Raw genomic sequence first — 13,090 nt, forward strand, 5'->3', positions numbered from 1 at the left:
AAGTCATGAAATAAAGCAACCAAGTGGCTTAGTCGCAAAGTGAGTCCTCTCTGTTGGCAGCCATGTTGTTCGCCTTAGCGCAGCAGGTCAGCCGGGACGCACTTTGAACTAGCCGCTAAGAAAAAAAAAAAAAAAACACTTTTTTTCCCCCTTTTTAAACGTCTGCACAAACCGGTCACAACAAGAGCAAGCGACCTATCGATCCGGTCCCCTTAAGCAAACGAAACCTTCCCTAGCGCGCGCGGCAAACGGCGGCAGCAGCCCGGCGCGCCGATAGCGAGTCGTTTGTGGATAACGAGTCTCGTTATCGGGCTTGAGTCAACACGGCGCGGGTCATAAAGACATCCAAGCGCTCTTCAAGCCTCTCGCCGCCGACAATGACTTGACATCCATCGCCTCGCGCATTCCACGACTGCTGCTTCAGGCAAAACAAGCTAAATGCTAAACGCGCTAGTGCCTTAAACGGGACGTGAAAAGTCGGGGTCGGGTGGTGTGGTCGCCGTGACGACACAAGTGCGCCCTGGTACCTGGATGCTCTTGATTCCCGCCCTGCAGTAGTACTTCTTGATGTCCACGTCGATCTCCGTGTTGCCCGCAAAACTGCAAATGTGACAAATTGATCTTGTTGGAGAGATGTTACAAACTTTGGAGATGTTTGACAGAGACGTTACAATGTTGCAGATGTCGAAGGAAGGTGTTCACACGTGTTCCCAACGAGCTCTGCGCAACTCATCCAATTTGAATCGTGGCCACAATTTTGGCCGCCCTGACGAAATGAACCTGACCGTCTGTGATACGTATTTAGCAGCGTTGGGCGCTCCGTCTCTGCCTCGCTGACGGACGCCCCTTTTGCTGACGATTGACGGGAAAAATGTTTTGAATACACGGACTAAGCATAGACGGAAGCCCCTTTATTCATATTTGTCAGTAGTCCGTCGTTAGTCGCGGGAATGAAAATAGTGAGTTGTTGTTGCATGGGGGACAGATTTGAGTGAGGGACCAGGCTGTGAACGGGCTTCCAAAGCGCTGTGACTCACTATTTCTGTTCAAATATCGTCCATAATCGATAGAATAATCAATTCTAAAAACATTTGGATAGTCGCGGCTTGAGTTGAGATGAAGACATGTTGACGATTTTCAAGATGCTGAGGCTGGAAAAAAAAAAATCCACTAACTCTTGTGTCCACCACAAAAATCGGCAACAGAAAGCAAAAATCGATTTGAGGATAATCGATTCCAAAAAGATGAGTTAGTGACAGCCGAGGTGTCGTACCTGATCTGCATGTCCATGATGACCTGCCGCTTGTCCACGTTCTCCGTGTACACTTTGACTCCGTTCACCCTCAGGGGCTGCAAACAAAACAGCCGTCGAGGAAACGCGCCGACCGACCGACCGATTGCGTGCGCGCGCAGACCTTGTCGCCCATGTCGATCTTGGAGAAGCAGAAGGAGCTGAGATGCGGGCTGGCCCCTTTGACAGCCGGCTCGATGCTCTCCCTGAACAACTTGTCCACGAACTGGCAGATGAACGGCCACATCTGCTTCACCGTCTGCGCAAAACGAGAGCGCACGCGCATCAGCGCCGCGCGCGCACACGCGACTGCTCTCATGCGTGCCACACTTTTTAATTTAGCAACAACGAGTACAAGAAGGGCGGGGTTGCCCCTCACAACTTCATCAGCCGTTGACAGGAGAAGGTGGGGGGGGGGGGGGGGTAACAGGGTGGGGGGGGTTCCCCTGGGTAACGGCACACATACACGTTCTCATCCCACTTGGAAAAATTGAGTTGGTCTGGATTGTGCGTGCGAGTGAGCGAGCGCATACCTTATTGAGCCACTCCACTCTCTCCACATCTGGAAAGTGGACCTGCGCAGCAAATGAAAGAAAGTGCCACGTTAGGCAGCTGGCACCAAAAGACGCCGCCTGCAAAAGCTCCCAAGGCAAGTCGGCCACAAATTTCAAAACGGCGCGTGTGAGAAGCGAGTGGCGGCCGCTCAACTTCCACAAAGATGCAAAGCTGCCTCTTTATACTGCTTTTTCTTTGGCTTTTTGCAGGCCACTTTTGAGCACGAGTCGTCTCGCGTGCAAACAAAGACGCTGGTTCTGGTTGGTCTCCGTCCGGACATTCTTGGAGCTATTTTGGCGGCCGGCCTGATGTCGATTTGGACAAAGAAAAAGCTCCTGTGCCGATTTCCATTGCGGCCCAATGCAAGAGCGTGAATGGCATGATGGTGATGATGATGATGATGATGATGAAGATGTTTTCCGGGAAGGTAAAGAAATGGGAAACCAGGATGAGCAGAGGCGCCGGCGTCTATTTTTAACCTGGGAGAGAGACACTGCGCTAAAAGACGGACAGAGCGAGACATTGCCTGCCTTTGTGTGGACATTGCGTCGTGGTCACGTGATCACTGACCGCGACATCATCCTCGGGCTCGCCGCCCGCTTCGTTAGGCGCAACCGTCAATAGTACAACCGGCTGCGGTAATACACGCCTTGTGAACGGATGAATGATGATAATGGTGTACCTAATCAAGTGGCCACTCTGGAAAACAAACATCTTGCATTTGCTTTGCCCGCACGCTCTCATGCACACAAATGATTTTTTTTTTTTTTTACTGCAACCTAAACACTCTAATGCACACTAAAGCTTTTTTTTTTTCGCTTACTTATAGCCTACGACTGAAACGCTCTCACGTGAATGAAATGTTTTCGTACAAACTAGCAAAACAAATGTTGCCTACATTCATTGCCAAGACGCTCTCATCTCGTACGCACTACTGAAAGACTCACAACCGCACTACTCATTTGTCTTCTTCACTCATCTGCACTACTGAGATGTTACCATCACATTTTTCTTTGGCACTACTGAAACGCTTCCACGGGTTCGGTCGGGCACACTTACATGTCAGGTCAAACCACCTGCGCTCAATAATGTACCACGACACTTTATTTTCTATGATACCAGGTAAGAACAGACCATACTAAAAAAAAACACAACCAAAGACTAACTTCAAATCTTCTTTCTTTTCGGCCAGCTGGTTGGACACAATGTGGCATTTCAACGACACTTGAATAATGGATGTAAGGATTCAATTTGATTTTTTGGAGACTGATTAAGGCCATACGTCATTTTTTTGGAATTGTTTTTAACGATCTGCACGTTCAAGCTGAAGGGGAAAAAACAAAACGACTCTCCCGGATTCAGAGCTGCTTTTCCTGCACCCGCTTTGAATGCATTTGAATGTCCGAAGTCAATAAGACGTCATCGTGCTTTGCCAGCTACCTAATGACATCGGGTGTTGCCTTCGGGGACGGTCGGAAATCGCACGTTTCCGCACAAACCGCCGAGTGACTGTCCTTCTCCATTTACGTTATCCATTTATCCTTCAGTCGACCCGTCTAATGGAATCGGGTGATGGCATTCGGGGACGGTGGGAAATCACAGCTTTGTGCACAAAACGAACAACAGAGGGACTGTCCTAATCCACTCAGGTTATCTGTCTACCTGTCTATGGAATGAAAGCAAGCGTTGCATTCAGGGACGGTCGGAAATCACATCTTTCCGCACTTAATTAACAACGGATTGACGGTTGATGTTTACTGAAATCCACCCATCTGCTGTATCCATCCAGGCAAACGACTCAGGCGATGCCTTCGTGGACAGTCTGGAATTCGAGCTTTCCAGGGCCGGCAACAGAGTGGCCGTCTTGAAATGTTGAGCGTGTCTGCGACAAAGCTGAGCGGAAGCAGAGCATCGCACGCTGGTCTTCGTCATCCGTGTTCCTCCGCATTGTTCCCATTCCTGCCCCGCCCCGCCCGGCCCGGCGGCACACCAAACGGCCGTCGTGGCCCCGCCCACATACCGCGTCACACAACACGTGAACGCAGCGTCGGCCGACATCGGCACAAGATGATTGAACTGTCACTCTTCCATATTGTTTGCCATCGTTTTGTTCAATGTGCTCGTCTGAAGACAACGTCGTCATTATTTGTTCAATATCATGACATGTGGTTGTTTTAAAACCAAAACGTGTTTAGTTGGAGAGTAGAGCTTGAAGTGGCAACAGACATCTTGAACGCTCATTTTTCCAAGAATCCATCACCATCACATGTTTACGTCGCTTCCGATGTGTGCGGCGTGTGGCCAAAACGCAGACCGATGTCTTTGTTTGCCCCGGGAAAGGATTGCGGCGTCAGTCTCTGACGACAGCCTGGCAATCAGCACGCCTCAACTTTGAACCCTGCGTTATCAGCGTCCCCCCCCCTTATCACAACGACCGCAAACTTTTGTGTCAGCGTGACACCACGCCGGCCGGCCTTTCTCCTTTTCTTTGGAAAGAACTGCCTCAGTGATGTCATCGATCCTGCTTAGTCCCGCAAGTCTTAAAGGCCTACGACCTTGCTGGATGGATGGAGACGGTCGCTTCCCTTGAGCAAGGCACTACGGTGCAGGCATGTAACGATTCACTCAAGCCCCGATTCCATTGGATTTTCAGTTGCCGATTTTTAAAAAATTGCTGCCACGCTTGTTTCCGTGCACCAGTGTGGTCCTGCAGTCATCCACAAACGCAATACGCAACGATGTGTGGCGCAAAAGCATCACTTGAGCTACACATTCAAAATGCGCTATGCATCCGGAATGAAAAAACGTTTCAGGACATCATTTCCCAGATGAATTTAATCAACTGGATTTTGGATTCATCGGGGCGAATCGATTTCCCATTCGTCGTGACATCCCCGCCAGAGTGCAAACGGCCGGCGAAGAGCAGCGGCTCTCCCCGAGCGACTTCCCCCATGCGTGACTCACCCATGACGGCAGCTCGGTGGTGGGCACAGCCCGCTTGCCGACTTTGTCCTCATGCTCCAGGAAGGCCAGGGCGCGGTTGATCCGGTAGTCCTTGCCGCCGTGGGCTCGCCTCCAGTAGAACAAGGCGGCCAGTCCAATCAGCACCCAGCTGAAGCTGAATTCCAAGTAGCCCAGGATGTAGATGGGCAGGATGGCGGCGAAGGTCTTGCCGAATTTCACCCACATCTCGGTGACGGCCGTCAGGGACGACTGAGGCTCCTCCTCCGGCGGCGGCGGCGGCGGGCCGAGCGAGGGGCCGGACGGGCCGGCGGGGGCCGGGACCGGGCCGTTGGGCAAGCCCAACGATCCGGCCGAGCCTTCCGTCCCGGAGCCAACGCTGTTACTCATTTCCCCTCTATGGAAGCACAAGGTCAGAACAATAATACAAACAATAAATCTCTTGTCCGGCCGGGGCTTCCTCAAACTACGCTTGGCATTTAATCGTTCAGAGACCACTCTTAGCTTGAAATTGGCCAAAGCTTCGGAATTTCCGCCTCTCAGCAGAAAATATTGTCCGATTTCTGTAGTCCTCCATGAAAGCAGAAGGATCGATTATGTTTGTGTTTTTTTTCAAAATACAATCATTGCAAACATCTGCTTTTACTTTGGAAAGCAATGTTCCACATTTTTGATGCTTTGCTGACATGCTACGCAGCAAAAACCAGGAACTGAACTGTAAATAAATCGTGTTTGCACATAACTGCCCATTTGAACAAAAATTCTGATATCGAATAAAAGGATGGAAATGTTGTTTTAAAAATCTGGCTCATCAATTAATTGAAAAAAAAATTGACAGATAAATCGATCATTAAAACAATCACTAAGTGCAACCCAAAGTAAGTCTTTTTTTTTCAGAAAAAAAGTTTTTTTTCAAGGAATATAAACCAATTTTTTTTTAGAGAATAAAGGCATACTTTCCAGAATAAAAGGTGCACTATTTTTTAAATTATTTTCCCTTGTTAAACTTTGACTTCAATGTCAAAATATTACACCTTTATCTTGTAAAAAAATCACTCATTCTGATTTTACCACTTATTATCACGACTAAATGCAGCTTTGCCCTTGTAAAAAACAACTTTTTTTTTGAAGAAAAAAGAAAGTTATTTGGGCAGCAATAAAACATTTTTCTCTCTAAAAATATGAATATGGCATTGTAAAATGAAGAAAAAAGACATTTACGGGAATCAAGTCCATTTTTTTAGATCAAAGGGCCTATTTGGGGTGGATGTAGTCCAGCTTTTCTAGAGAGTAAAGGCATCTTTTCCAGAATAACAGGCAAAATAATATGAGATTAATTTTTTTAATTCACTTCTTAGAATTTGACCTATTCCATTCATTAAACTTTGACTTATACTGTATAATAATACTGCAACTGCAACTTGGAAAGGGATTACTATATTCTGGCTGGATTAATTAACACTTTTTACCACTTGTGTTCCTTTAACCAATTTACCTTTTTCCTTGGAAAATATATGACTTTATTTTCATGACATTACAAGTTCTTTTCTCGGAAAAACAAAACATGAATTATAAGGGGTCATTGGAAAAATGTTGCCCAAAATGTTTGACAAGGCTTGCGTAAGTCAACAAAACACCCCATTTTTTGTGCTTTAATTTAAATTAAAAACAGAATTGGTTTTGGGGGGTCAAAAGAATGCAAAACATTTCGCATCGTTGCCTTCTGACGTCATTTGACTTGCATCGCCATTCCAAACTCTACCTAAAACACATCCAACTTTTTTAACTACCGCGATTACTCGCTCAACAAGCACCGGCTGGGTAATTAAAATGATCCACAGTGGAACGTGTTGAGTCTTTGTTGCATTCGGCGTACATCCAACGCTTACTAACATTTATTTGTCTCTAGTATTTCACTTTGTAAAGTGCCGTCAAGTGTCTTCTGGTTTCCACTGATCGCTAGCGGCGATGTTATGTGATGATCGAATATCATCTTTTTGGTGTTCCTAAACCCTTGCTTTTCATGTTCGCATCTGTGCCGAACTAAACAACACCGTCTATCAAATCCAATTTGCGAGTCAGTTGCGATCATCAGAAGGCTTGTATTGACAAGAAGGCGTACAAACGCTAAATTGGAAAAAATCTCAAGCGAGTCCATCGTGACGTTCTTCTCAATAAGTGACACGTAGAAGGGCTCCTTGCGTCGAAGCCAACGACCACCGGGGGAAAACCAACAACAACCCCCCCCCCCCCCCCCCAACTTCTTCCGACCAAAGAAAAACCACGCAACACTCACCAGAATCCGCATTCGCTTGTAAACGACCTCAAATTAAGCAGCGGGGACGCTTGGAGCTCCACATGCCGACAAGCTCGATCCCGACCAGGCTGACTGCCCCTCGGCTTTTCAGCTCATCTCAGTGTGGAGGCGCCGTAGGTCGACCCGCCCGCCTCACTCAGCTCAGCCCGGCCCGGCCCGGCCCGGCAGGAAGCCGTCATCGCCGGGGAGAGGTCGGTCTCCGCCCGCGGCCCCACCGCGGAGCACTCGCGAGCCCTGGTGGCGAGAGGAAGAATCACAACTGGCTTGGTCCAAATGGCTGTTTGCGTATTTTTTTCCATTCAAATTTTGAGAATGATTTTGAAGAATTTGCACGTGTATATACTATACGTTTTGCACTTGAGATTTTTTTGTGGGATGGGGGGCAAACACTCATTATCCGTTTTTAATCAAGTACTACTGAGCTACAGTCATATTGTTTTTTGCAGGATAAATATGACGGAGAGTTTATTGTCTGTCTGCATGTATTGCCACACTGTGTATAAATATAAATTATTGAACGGTTTATAACTACCGCAGCATCGATGCTGTTTTTGATAGTCTTGCGTTTTGCATTGTATGTTGGCATTAGGCGATTTCATTTTCGTAAGGCCAAGTTATGTGGTCTGGTTATAGTTATATAACATATATTTATAATGACTTCATAAACTGGTTCTAAATTTCCACTTTTAAAAAAAACACGAGTTCGCAAGAACTATGAGCATTTTTATGCCTTCGTAGTCTAAAATTCAACAAGCTAAGCATTTTAGATCGCAATTTAAGGTTTCTTCTTCTTCACGGGTTGAATGTTTCCAAACAAATGCTGCCACCTGACAAAGGAGAAGTGCCAGTGCATAAAATTACGTATATGCAGTACGAAAAGAATTGGTTGTATTTTTGCCGTTTTCAGATGACTTGAAAAATATATTTAGAACATGGCACTTGAAAATGTCTTAAGTTTTGTCACGTTATGACTATCGCTGGTTGCAAAGTAGAATTACGCAATTTTGATTTGAAAAAGTGGGATACCCCTGCTGGGATTAGAAAGACTGAAATAATACAGCGGTGTCTTGAGAGTGACCCATCTTGAGTTAAAAAAAAAACAACATCGTGCATAAGTTGTACCATTTAGGAGAGAAAACTCGATATAGGAGTGCTGTCTGATGACAAATTGACTCATTCCAAAAAGCAGCAACTAGGCAGATATAGTGCCCCCAGGTGGCCAAGGCGCGCACACCAGGAGCAGAACAATGTTTGAAATGAAACAAAAAAACGTGGAAAAAAACTCATTTCTTTACATTCTATTTAATATCAGTACTGTATGATTATGCAGTATAATATCATAAAGGGCTATTTTTACGTTTAAATCACACATTACAAAGATTTTTATTAATCTATTTTGGGTGGGCTGTAAGGCATTAATGTCGTTTTCACTCATTTCAATGGGATATGATTGAAAGTAAAACAAATGTAGTGTGTGTGTGTACATTCTTAACATGTTACATACAAAACACGCCCAATCTCAAAACGTTTAAAATGTAAACAACCGGAGGAGCGCCAGGAAATCAAGCGAGGTGCGCCTGCGCATCGAGCTGCGCTATACTTTCCTTTTGAAATTCACTTAGCGGAAGCAGCAAAAAACAAAACAAACGTCCACGGCCCCAAACAAACATGTCGGCCCGTGTATGAAACATCCATGTTCGAATGCAAACGCTCTCGTGTTCTTCAAGTTTCTCATTAGTTCAGTCAAGTGTGCGTGTTGTGTTGTTGGCGGCGATGAAGAGCTTGGCGGCGTTGCACTCGCAGCTGGCGACCATCATGGAGGCTCTGAGCCGGGCCGCCGTGGCCGAAATGTGCCAGTTGCTGGACGACAGCTACGCCGTCTTCCAGATGGAGATCAGCCGCAGCCGAAAGGAGAACGACGAGCTCCGTAGGAAGCTCGAGCTGATCGAGACCATCGTGGCCCGCGGGGGGTGCGGCGGCGGCGGCGGCGGCTGCCGGGCAGCCACCGTCCTGGGCGCCGGAAGCCCGGAGGACGCAAACGAGGATCCTGACGACGGTGAGAAGAACTTCTAGTCGACAGACACTACCAAAAACGACAACAACACCCGTATTACTATCCAACTATCTTATTATGAATGAAATGCGCTATCTAAATAAAATGGTATTGTATTACTTTTACTACTACTGCAAGTACTTTTACTTCTATTACATGAACCAAAACTACTACTGTTAATTCTATTTTTGCTATTCGTCTTACTACTACTACATTGCTATTACCACTTCTACTACTAGTACTACTTTTTATACCTCGACTACTGCGACTGCTAGCACTAGTTTGTTACTGCTACTGTAGTACTTCCACATTACCAGTGTTACTTCTACTACATTACTGCTGCTGCTACTACTCCTACTTCCACTTCTGCAAGTAGCACTTCTTGCACCGCTTGTAATACTAGTACTGCAGCCAACGACTACTACCACCACCACCGCTTCTATTACAGCACTATACGTATATAAGTATATTACTATTACTACTTCTACCACATGACAACTTTGAGTACTTATCTGCCTCCACTACTTACTTGTACTACTTTGGCTACAAACTGCTACTAGCGCTTCTTGTACTGCACGTAATGCTACCCACTTGAAACATCTGCTACACTACTGCTGCTATTGTTGTCCTAAGACCACAACTGCTACTACTCCAAACAGAAAATTATAATGCGTGATTTTGGGGCTTTAAAATGCGCATTTGCTAACATCACAAAGGTACTTACTTTAGGTGAGTTTTTATTGATTCGATTGTATTCTATTTGAACATTAGCTGTTCTTCAAAGTGTCTGTTTGTTGTCATGGTCCAGTGCGTTTCCCGTCGTCCCGCCTGGTCGACAGTTCGCCGAACGGCCGCAACGGGCGGAGACGAGGACCGCGTTTGTCGTCGGCGCCAACAGCAGAAGCCACGCCGTCACCTGCAGAGGTCACTCACATTAACACTCCCTTGGAAAAACATATCATGCGTACAATCTTCTTTTTTTTAACACAGGGTACTTTGGTACTCTCTTCAGTACTGGTCAACTGTGCCTTACCCGAAATCAGACTTTTTTCTGAAAAGGCGTGGGTGCGGTTTTGTTGTCCCAGGACACCTCGTTTGCCGACGTCTCGAGGGGCAGAGAGGACGCGCTTCCGGTCAAACAGGAAGCGGCTCGCGACGAGGACGACGTCGGCGAGCTGCTTCTGGACGAGGACGGTGAGCGACGCTCATTTTGTTGCCCCGTGATGTCAGCCGATACGGTTTTGCGTGACGGTACTGGGGCTGCGGACGTCTCAATAAGCTAGTCTTAGCTGTCATTTTTTGCGGAGGATAAAGAACATACAGCATGCCCATCCGCTTTATTAAGTCTGTTAACGCGTTAATGCAGGATTTTGTGCTCAAATAGCCGTTGCTTAAAAGGTTATAACAAAATAGTTTTGTGTTGAAAACAAGCACCTACCGTAGCTAGCTTAAAGTTAACACATAATGGGAAATGTCTTAGACAGGCTAAAGGATGCCATCTTGGTGGCGGTTAAGCAATTCAGAGGTCGAGCATAAGGTGGAGCAACACATGCGAACAGATAATAAACAGATGACAATACTCACATGCATTCTTGATCCCCTGCAAAGAGCAATTCATATTACTGCGGCACATTGAGCGTTAAGGTTAGCATTATAATGTACACGTGCTAACGTTAGCGTCGTCTTTGTTTGAAGGGGCCGAACTGGCACCCCGCCAGGCCAAGCGTGAAGCCGGTGTCTCCGGAACGGTCGGCTCCACCCCGTCGGCCCAACTCAGTCCTTGGGAACTAAACGTCAACGCGCCGACTCAAGGTTCGCTCAGCTTTCCGGGCTCCCCGGGTCCCGGCGGAGATACCTCCTCGGACGTGGTCTACGACTTGGTGTCGGAATCCGACGGCGAAATGTCATCGGCGAGAAACAGCTCGGTCTTCGTTTCGCAGAGTCCCGACCGGGTCGTCGTGGCTTTACGCGGCGCCGGCGAGCCAGACCGTCGCTCTTCGTGGGCCAATCGGGGCCCGCCCGACATCCCGGCCCTCCCCCGCCGCCCCTCGTCCGACTCGAGCGCCGCCTTCCCTTTGGCTCTGGGCTTGGCGGGGCCCCGACTGGACGCTGCCGACCGGAGCCGCTTGCGCAGGGACCGGCGTTTTGTCTGCAACTACTGCGGCAAGTGGTTCTCGTCGGCGCGCAGTCTGGAGACGCACGTGCGCGTGCACACGGGCGAGCGGCCGTACTGCTGCGGCCAGTGCGGAAAGCGCTTCACGCAGTCGGGCCACCTGAAGACGCACCAGAGCGTCCACACGGGCGAGCGACCGTTCGCCTGCCACCGCTGCGCCAAGCGCTTTGCGGGTAAGCAGAACCTGAGAATCCACCTGCAGAAGCACCACCCCGGAGCGCAACAGGAAGGGTGAGGCCTCCCGCTTCCTGTGGCGACGCCCCCAAGTTAAAGCTAGACGATGACTTTTGACGTTTCGATGACGCTGAAAAACGGAATCTCAAGATGACCTCACAGAAATTGTGCATTAGTGAGGCGCGGACGCACCTTTTCCGTTCCATCCCTTAGGTTCCGATTCAATTTGGTTTCTAATCTTTAGCTATGATTTGACTCAATTTCAATTCTCAAACTTGAGATTTCAATTGCTTAAGTTGCGATTCGGTTCCAATCGTACCAGTCGCGATTCAGTTTTGATTCTTTTCGGTTGCAATTCAGTTGTTTCGGTTCCAATTTGATTGGCTTTTGTATTCTTACATTTACATTCAATGTAATCTGTTTCACTGATGATTCCATTCCAATTCTTTAGATCCTGATTCAACTTTGACTCCTTAGAATGACATTCAATTTCATTTTGATTCAAATTCATTTTGATTCTTAAACTCTATTTGCATCTGATTCTTTAGGTTGCCATTCAATTCAGTAGAAATTCTCTTAAGATGTGATTTGATTGACATTCTTACATTTCAATGTGATTTGTAAATCGATTCAATTTCTGTTCTTTGAATTGCAATTCGTTTCAATACGATTTTGATTTTTGTAGGACTTTGATTCTTTGGTTTGCGATTCGATTCGATATTGATTCAAACGCCTTTAAAGAACCATGTTCATGAATATGAAAACTCGTGGTATGTCGCCTGACATTTTTGAGCAATTCAACATTAGAAAACATTGGTCTCTTATGAGAGTTCTGTACGAACACTGAAAAGTAAAGTGCATGTAAACTCTGGTTAATTGTGATGAAAATACAAAATGAGTTAAGAAAAAAAGGAAAGACCTCATTAGTTTTGTCTGTTTGCTGACTCCCCAATTTACCCGGCAATCCAAAATGTTGACGGTGGCATTTGGTTCAAGCGCGGCCTCGGCAGACGCCTCCCTCCCTCCCTCCCTCCCACTCATGTGGACTCACAATGGCCTCTTGCGGGTGACGGCAGAGGGCAGGCGTCTCGCGTCGCCGTGGGGGCCTGCGCAACGGGAGCCACCGCCCACCACCACCCGTTGGCACACGCATTAAACATGACATCATGTTTCGATGAGAAGCGACGTCACGTTTACATCAAGCGCGACATCGTCGTCACCCGCAAAGGACGCTGGCAAAAACCGTCAATCAGCAGGACACTTTTTATGGACAGAGTCCACACTTGTTGTTTGGATCAAGTTGGCGGGCCAAACTCACGCCTCCGGTCAAGACGAAACAATTTGGGAAGCGACGCAATTGCCTTAAGTAAACGAACAGGCTGCGGCAATAATTGTGGCCCAGTACGGCACCGTCTCGTCCAATGGGGCCAGTGTACACTTCATAAATAATATGGCGAAATCAACACATTTTCCCGTTTTTCTCAAAGAGTATAGGTACCGAACACGAAATAATCACAGAAACGTCCATCTTACCGCGGTTCGCCGGGGGCCACCACAACGTAGCTG

At 47.2% G+C, this 13,090-nt stretch overlaps 2 protein-coding genes across 4 annotated transcripts in view; one reads left to right on the forward strand and one right to left on the reverse strand.

The window, feature by feature from the left end:
- Positions 1-7,356, reverse strand: part of esyt2a (extended synaptotagmin-like protein 2a) — a 26,137-nt gene extending 18,781 nt beyond the window's left edge. Inside the window, exons 1-6 of one of the 3 annotated variants that reach the window (XR_015088264.1) lie at positions 7,104-7,355; positions 4,811-5,204; positions 1,825-1,866; positions 1,416-1,550; positions 1,274-1,350; positions 528-600 (exon numbers count right to left, since the gene is read on the reverse strand). Coding sequence is in view for 2 of the 3 variants with exons in the window: in XM_086042118.1 (XP_085898244.1) it covers positions 528-600; positions 1,274-1,350; positions 1,416-1,550; positions 1,825-1,866; positions 4,811-5,197 (714 nt within the window). In the remaining variant the exon portion in view is untranslated. Of the gene's footprint in view, positions 1-527; positions 601-1,273; positions 1,351-1,415; positions 1,551-1,824; positions 1,867-4,810; positions 5,205-7,103 lie in introns of all 3 variants that reach the window. The other 2 variants (XM_086042118.1, XM_086042119.1) reach the window with 2 other exon arrangements.
- On the forward strand, positions 6,641-12,449 carry LOC147141507 (uncharacterized). The gene is made up of 4 exons (XM_086042162.1): positions 6,641-9,180; positions 9,986-10,101; positions 10,263-10,371; positions 10,873-12,449. Exons 1-4 carry the CDS (start codon positions 8,826-8,828, stop codon positions 11,583-11,585), a joined length of 1,293 nt encoding a protein of 430 aa, XP_085898288.1. The 5' UTR covers positions 6,641-8,825; the 3' UTR covers positions 11,586-12,449.
- The last annotated feature ends 641 nt before the right edge of the window (positions 12,450-13,090 follow it).

This window comes from Filicampus tigris, chromosome 10, assembly GCF_054856515.1.
Source record: "Filicampus tigris isolate MCC_2025a chromosome 10, RoL_Ftig_1.0, whole genome shotgun sequence".
NCBI lineage: Eukaryota > Metazoa > Chordata > Actinopteri > Syngnathiformes > Syngnathidae > Filicampus > Filicampus tigris.

Coding starts and splice junctions, on each gene's coding strand:
- LOC147141507 (XM_086042162.1), top strand. CDS start 8,826: ATGCAAACGCTCTCGTGTTCTTCAAGTTTCTCATTAGTTCAGTCAAGT. Junction 9,181..9,985: donor AAACGAGGATCCTGACGACG/GTGAGAAGAACT, acceptor GTCATGGTCCAG/TGCGTTTCCCGTCGTCCCGC. Junction 10,102..10,262: donor CCACGCCGTCACCTGCAGAG/GTCACTCACATT, acceptor TTGTTGTCCCAG/GACACCTCGTTTGCCGACGT.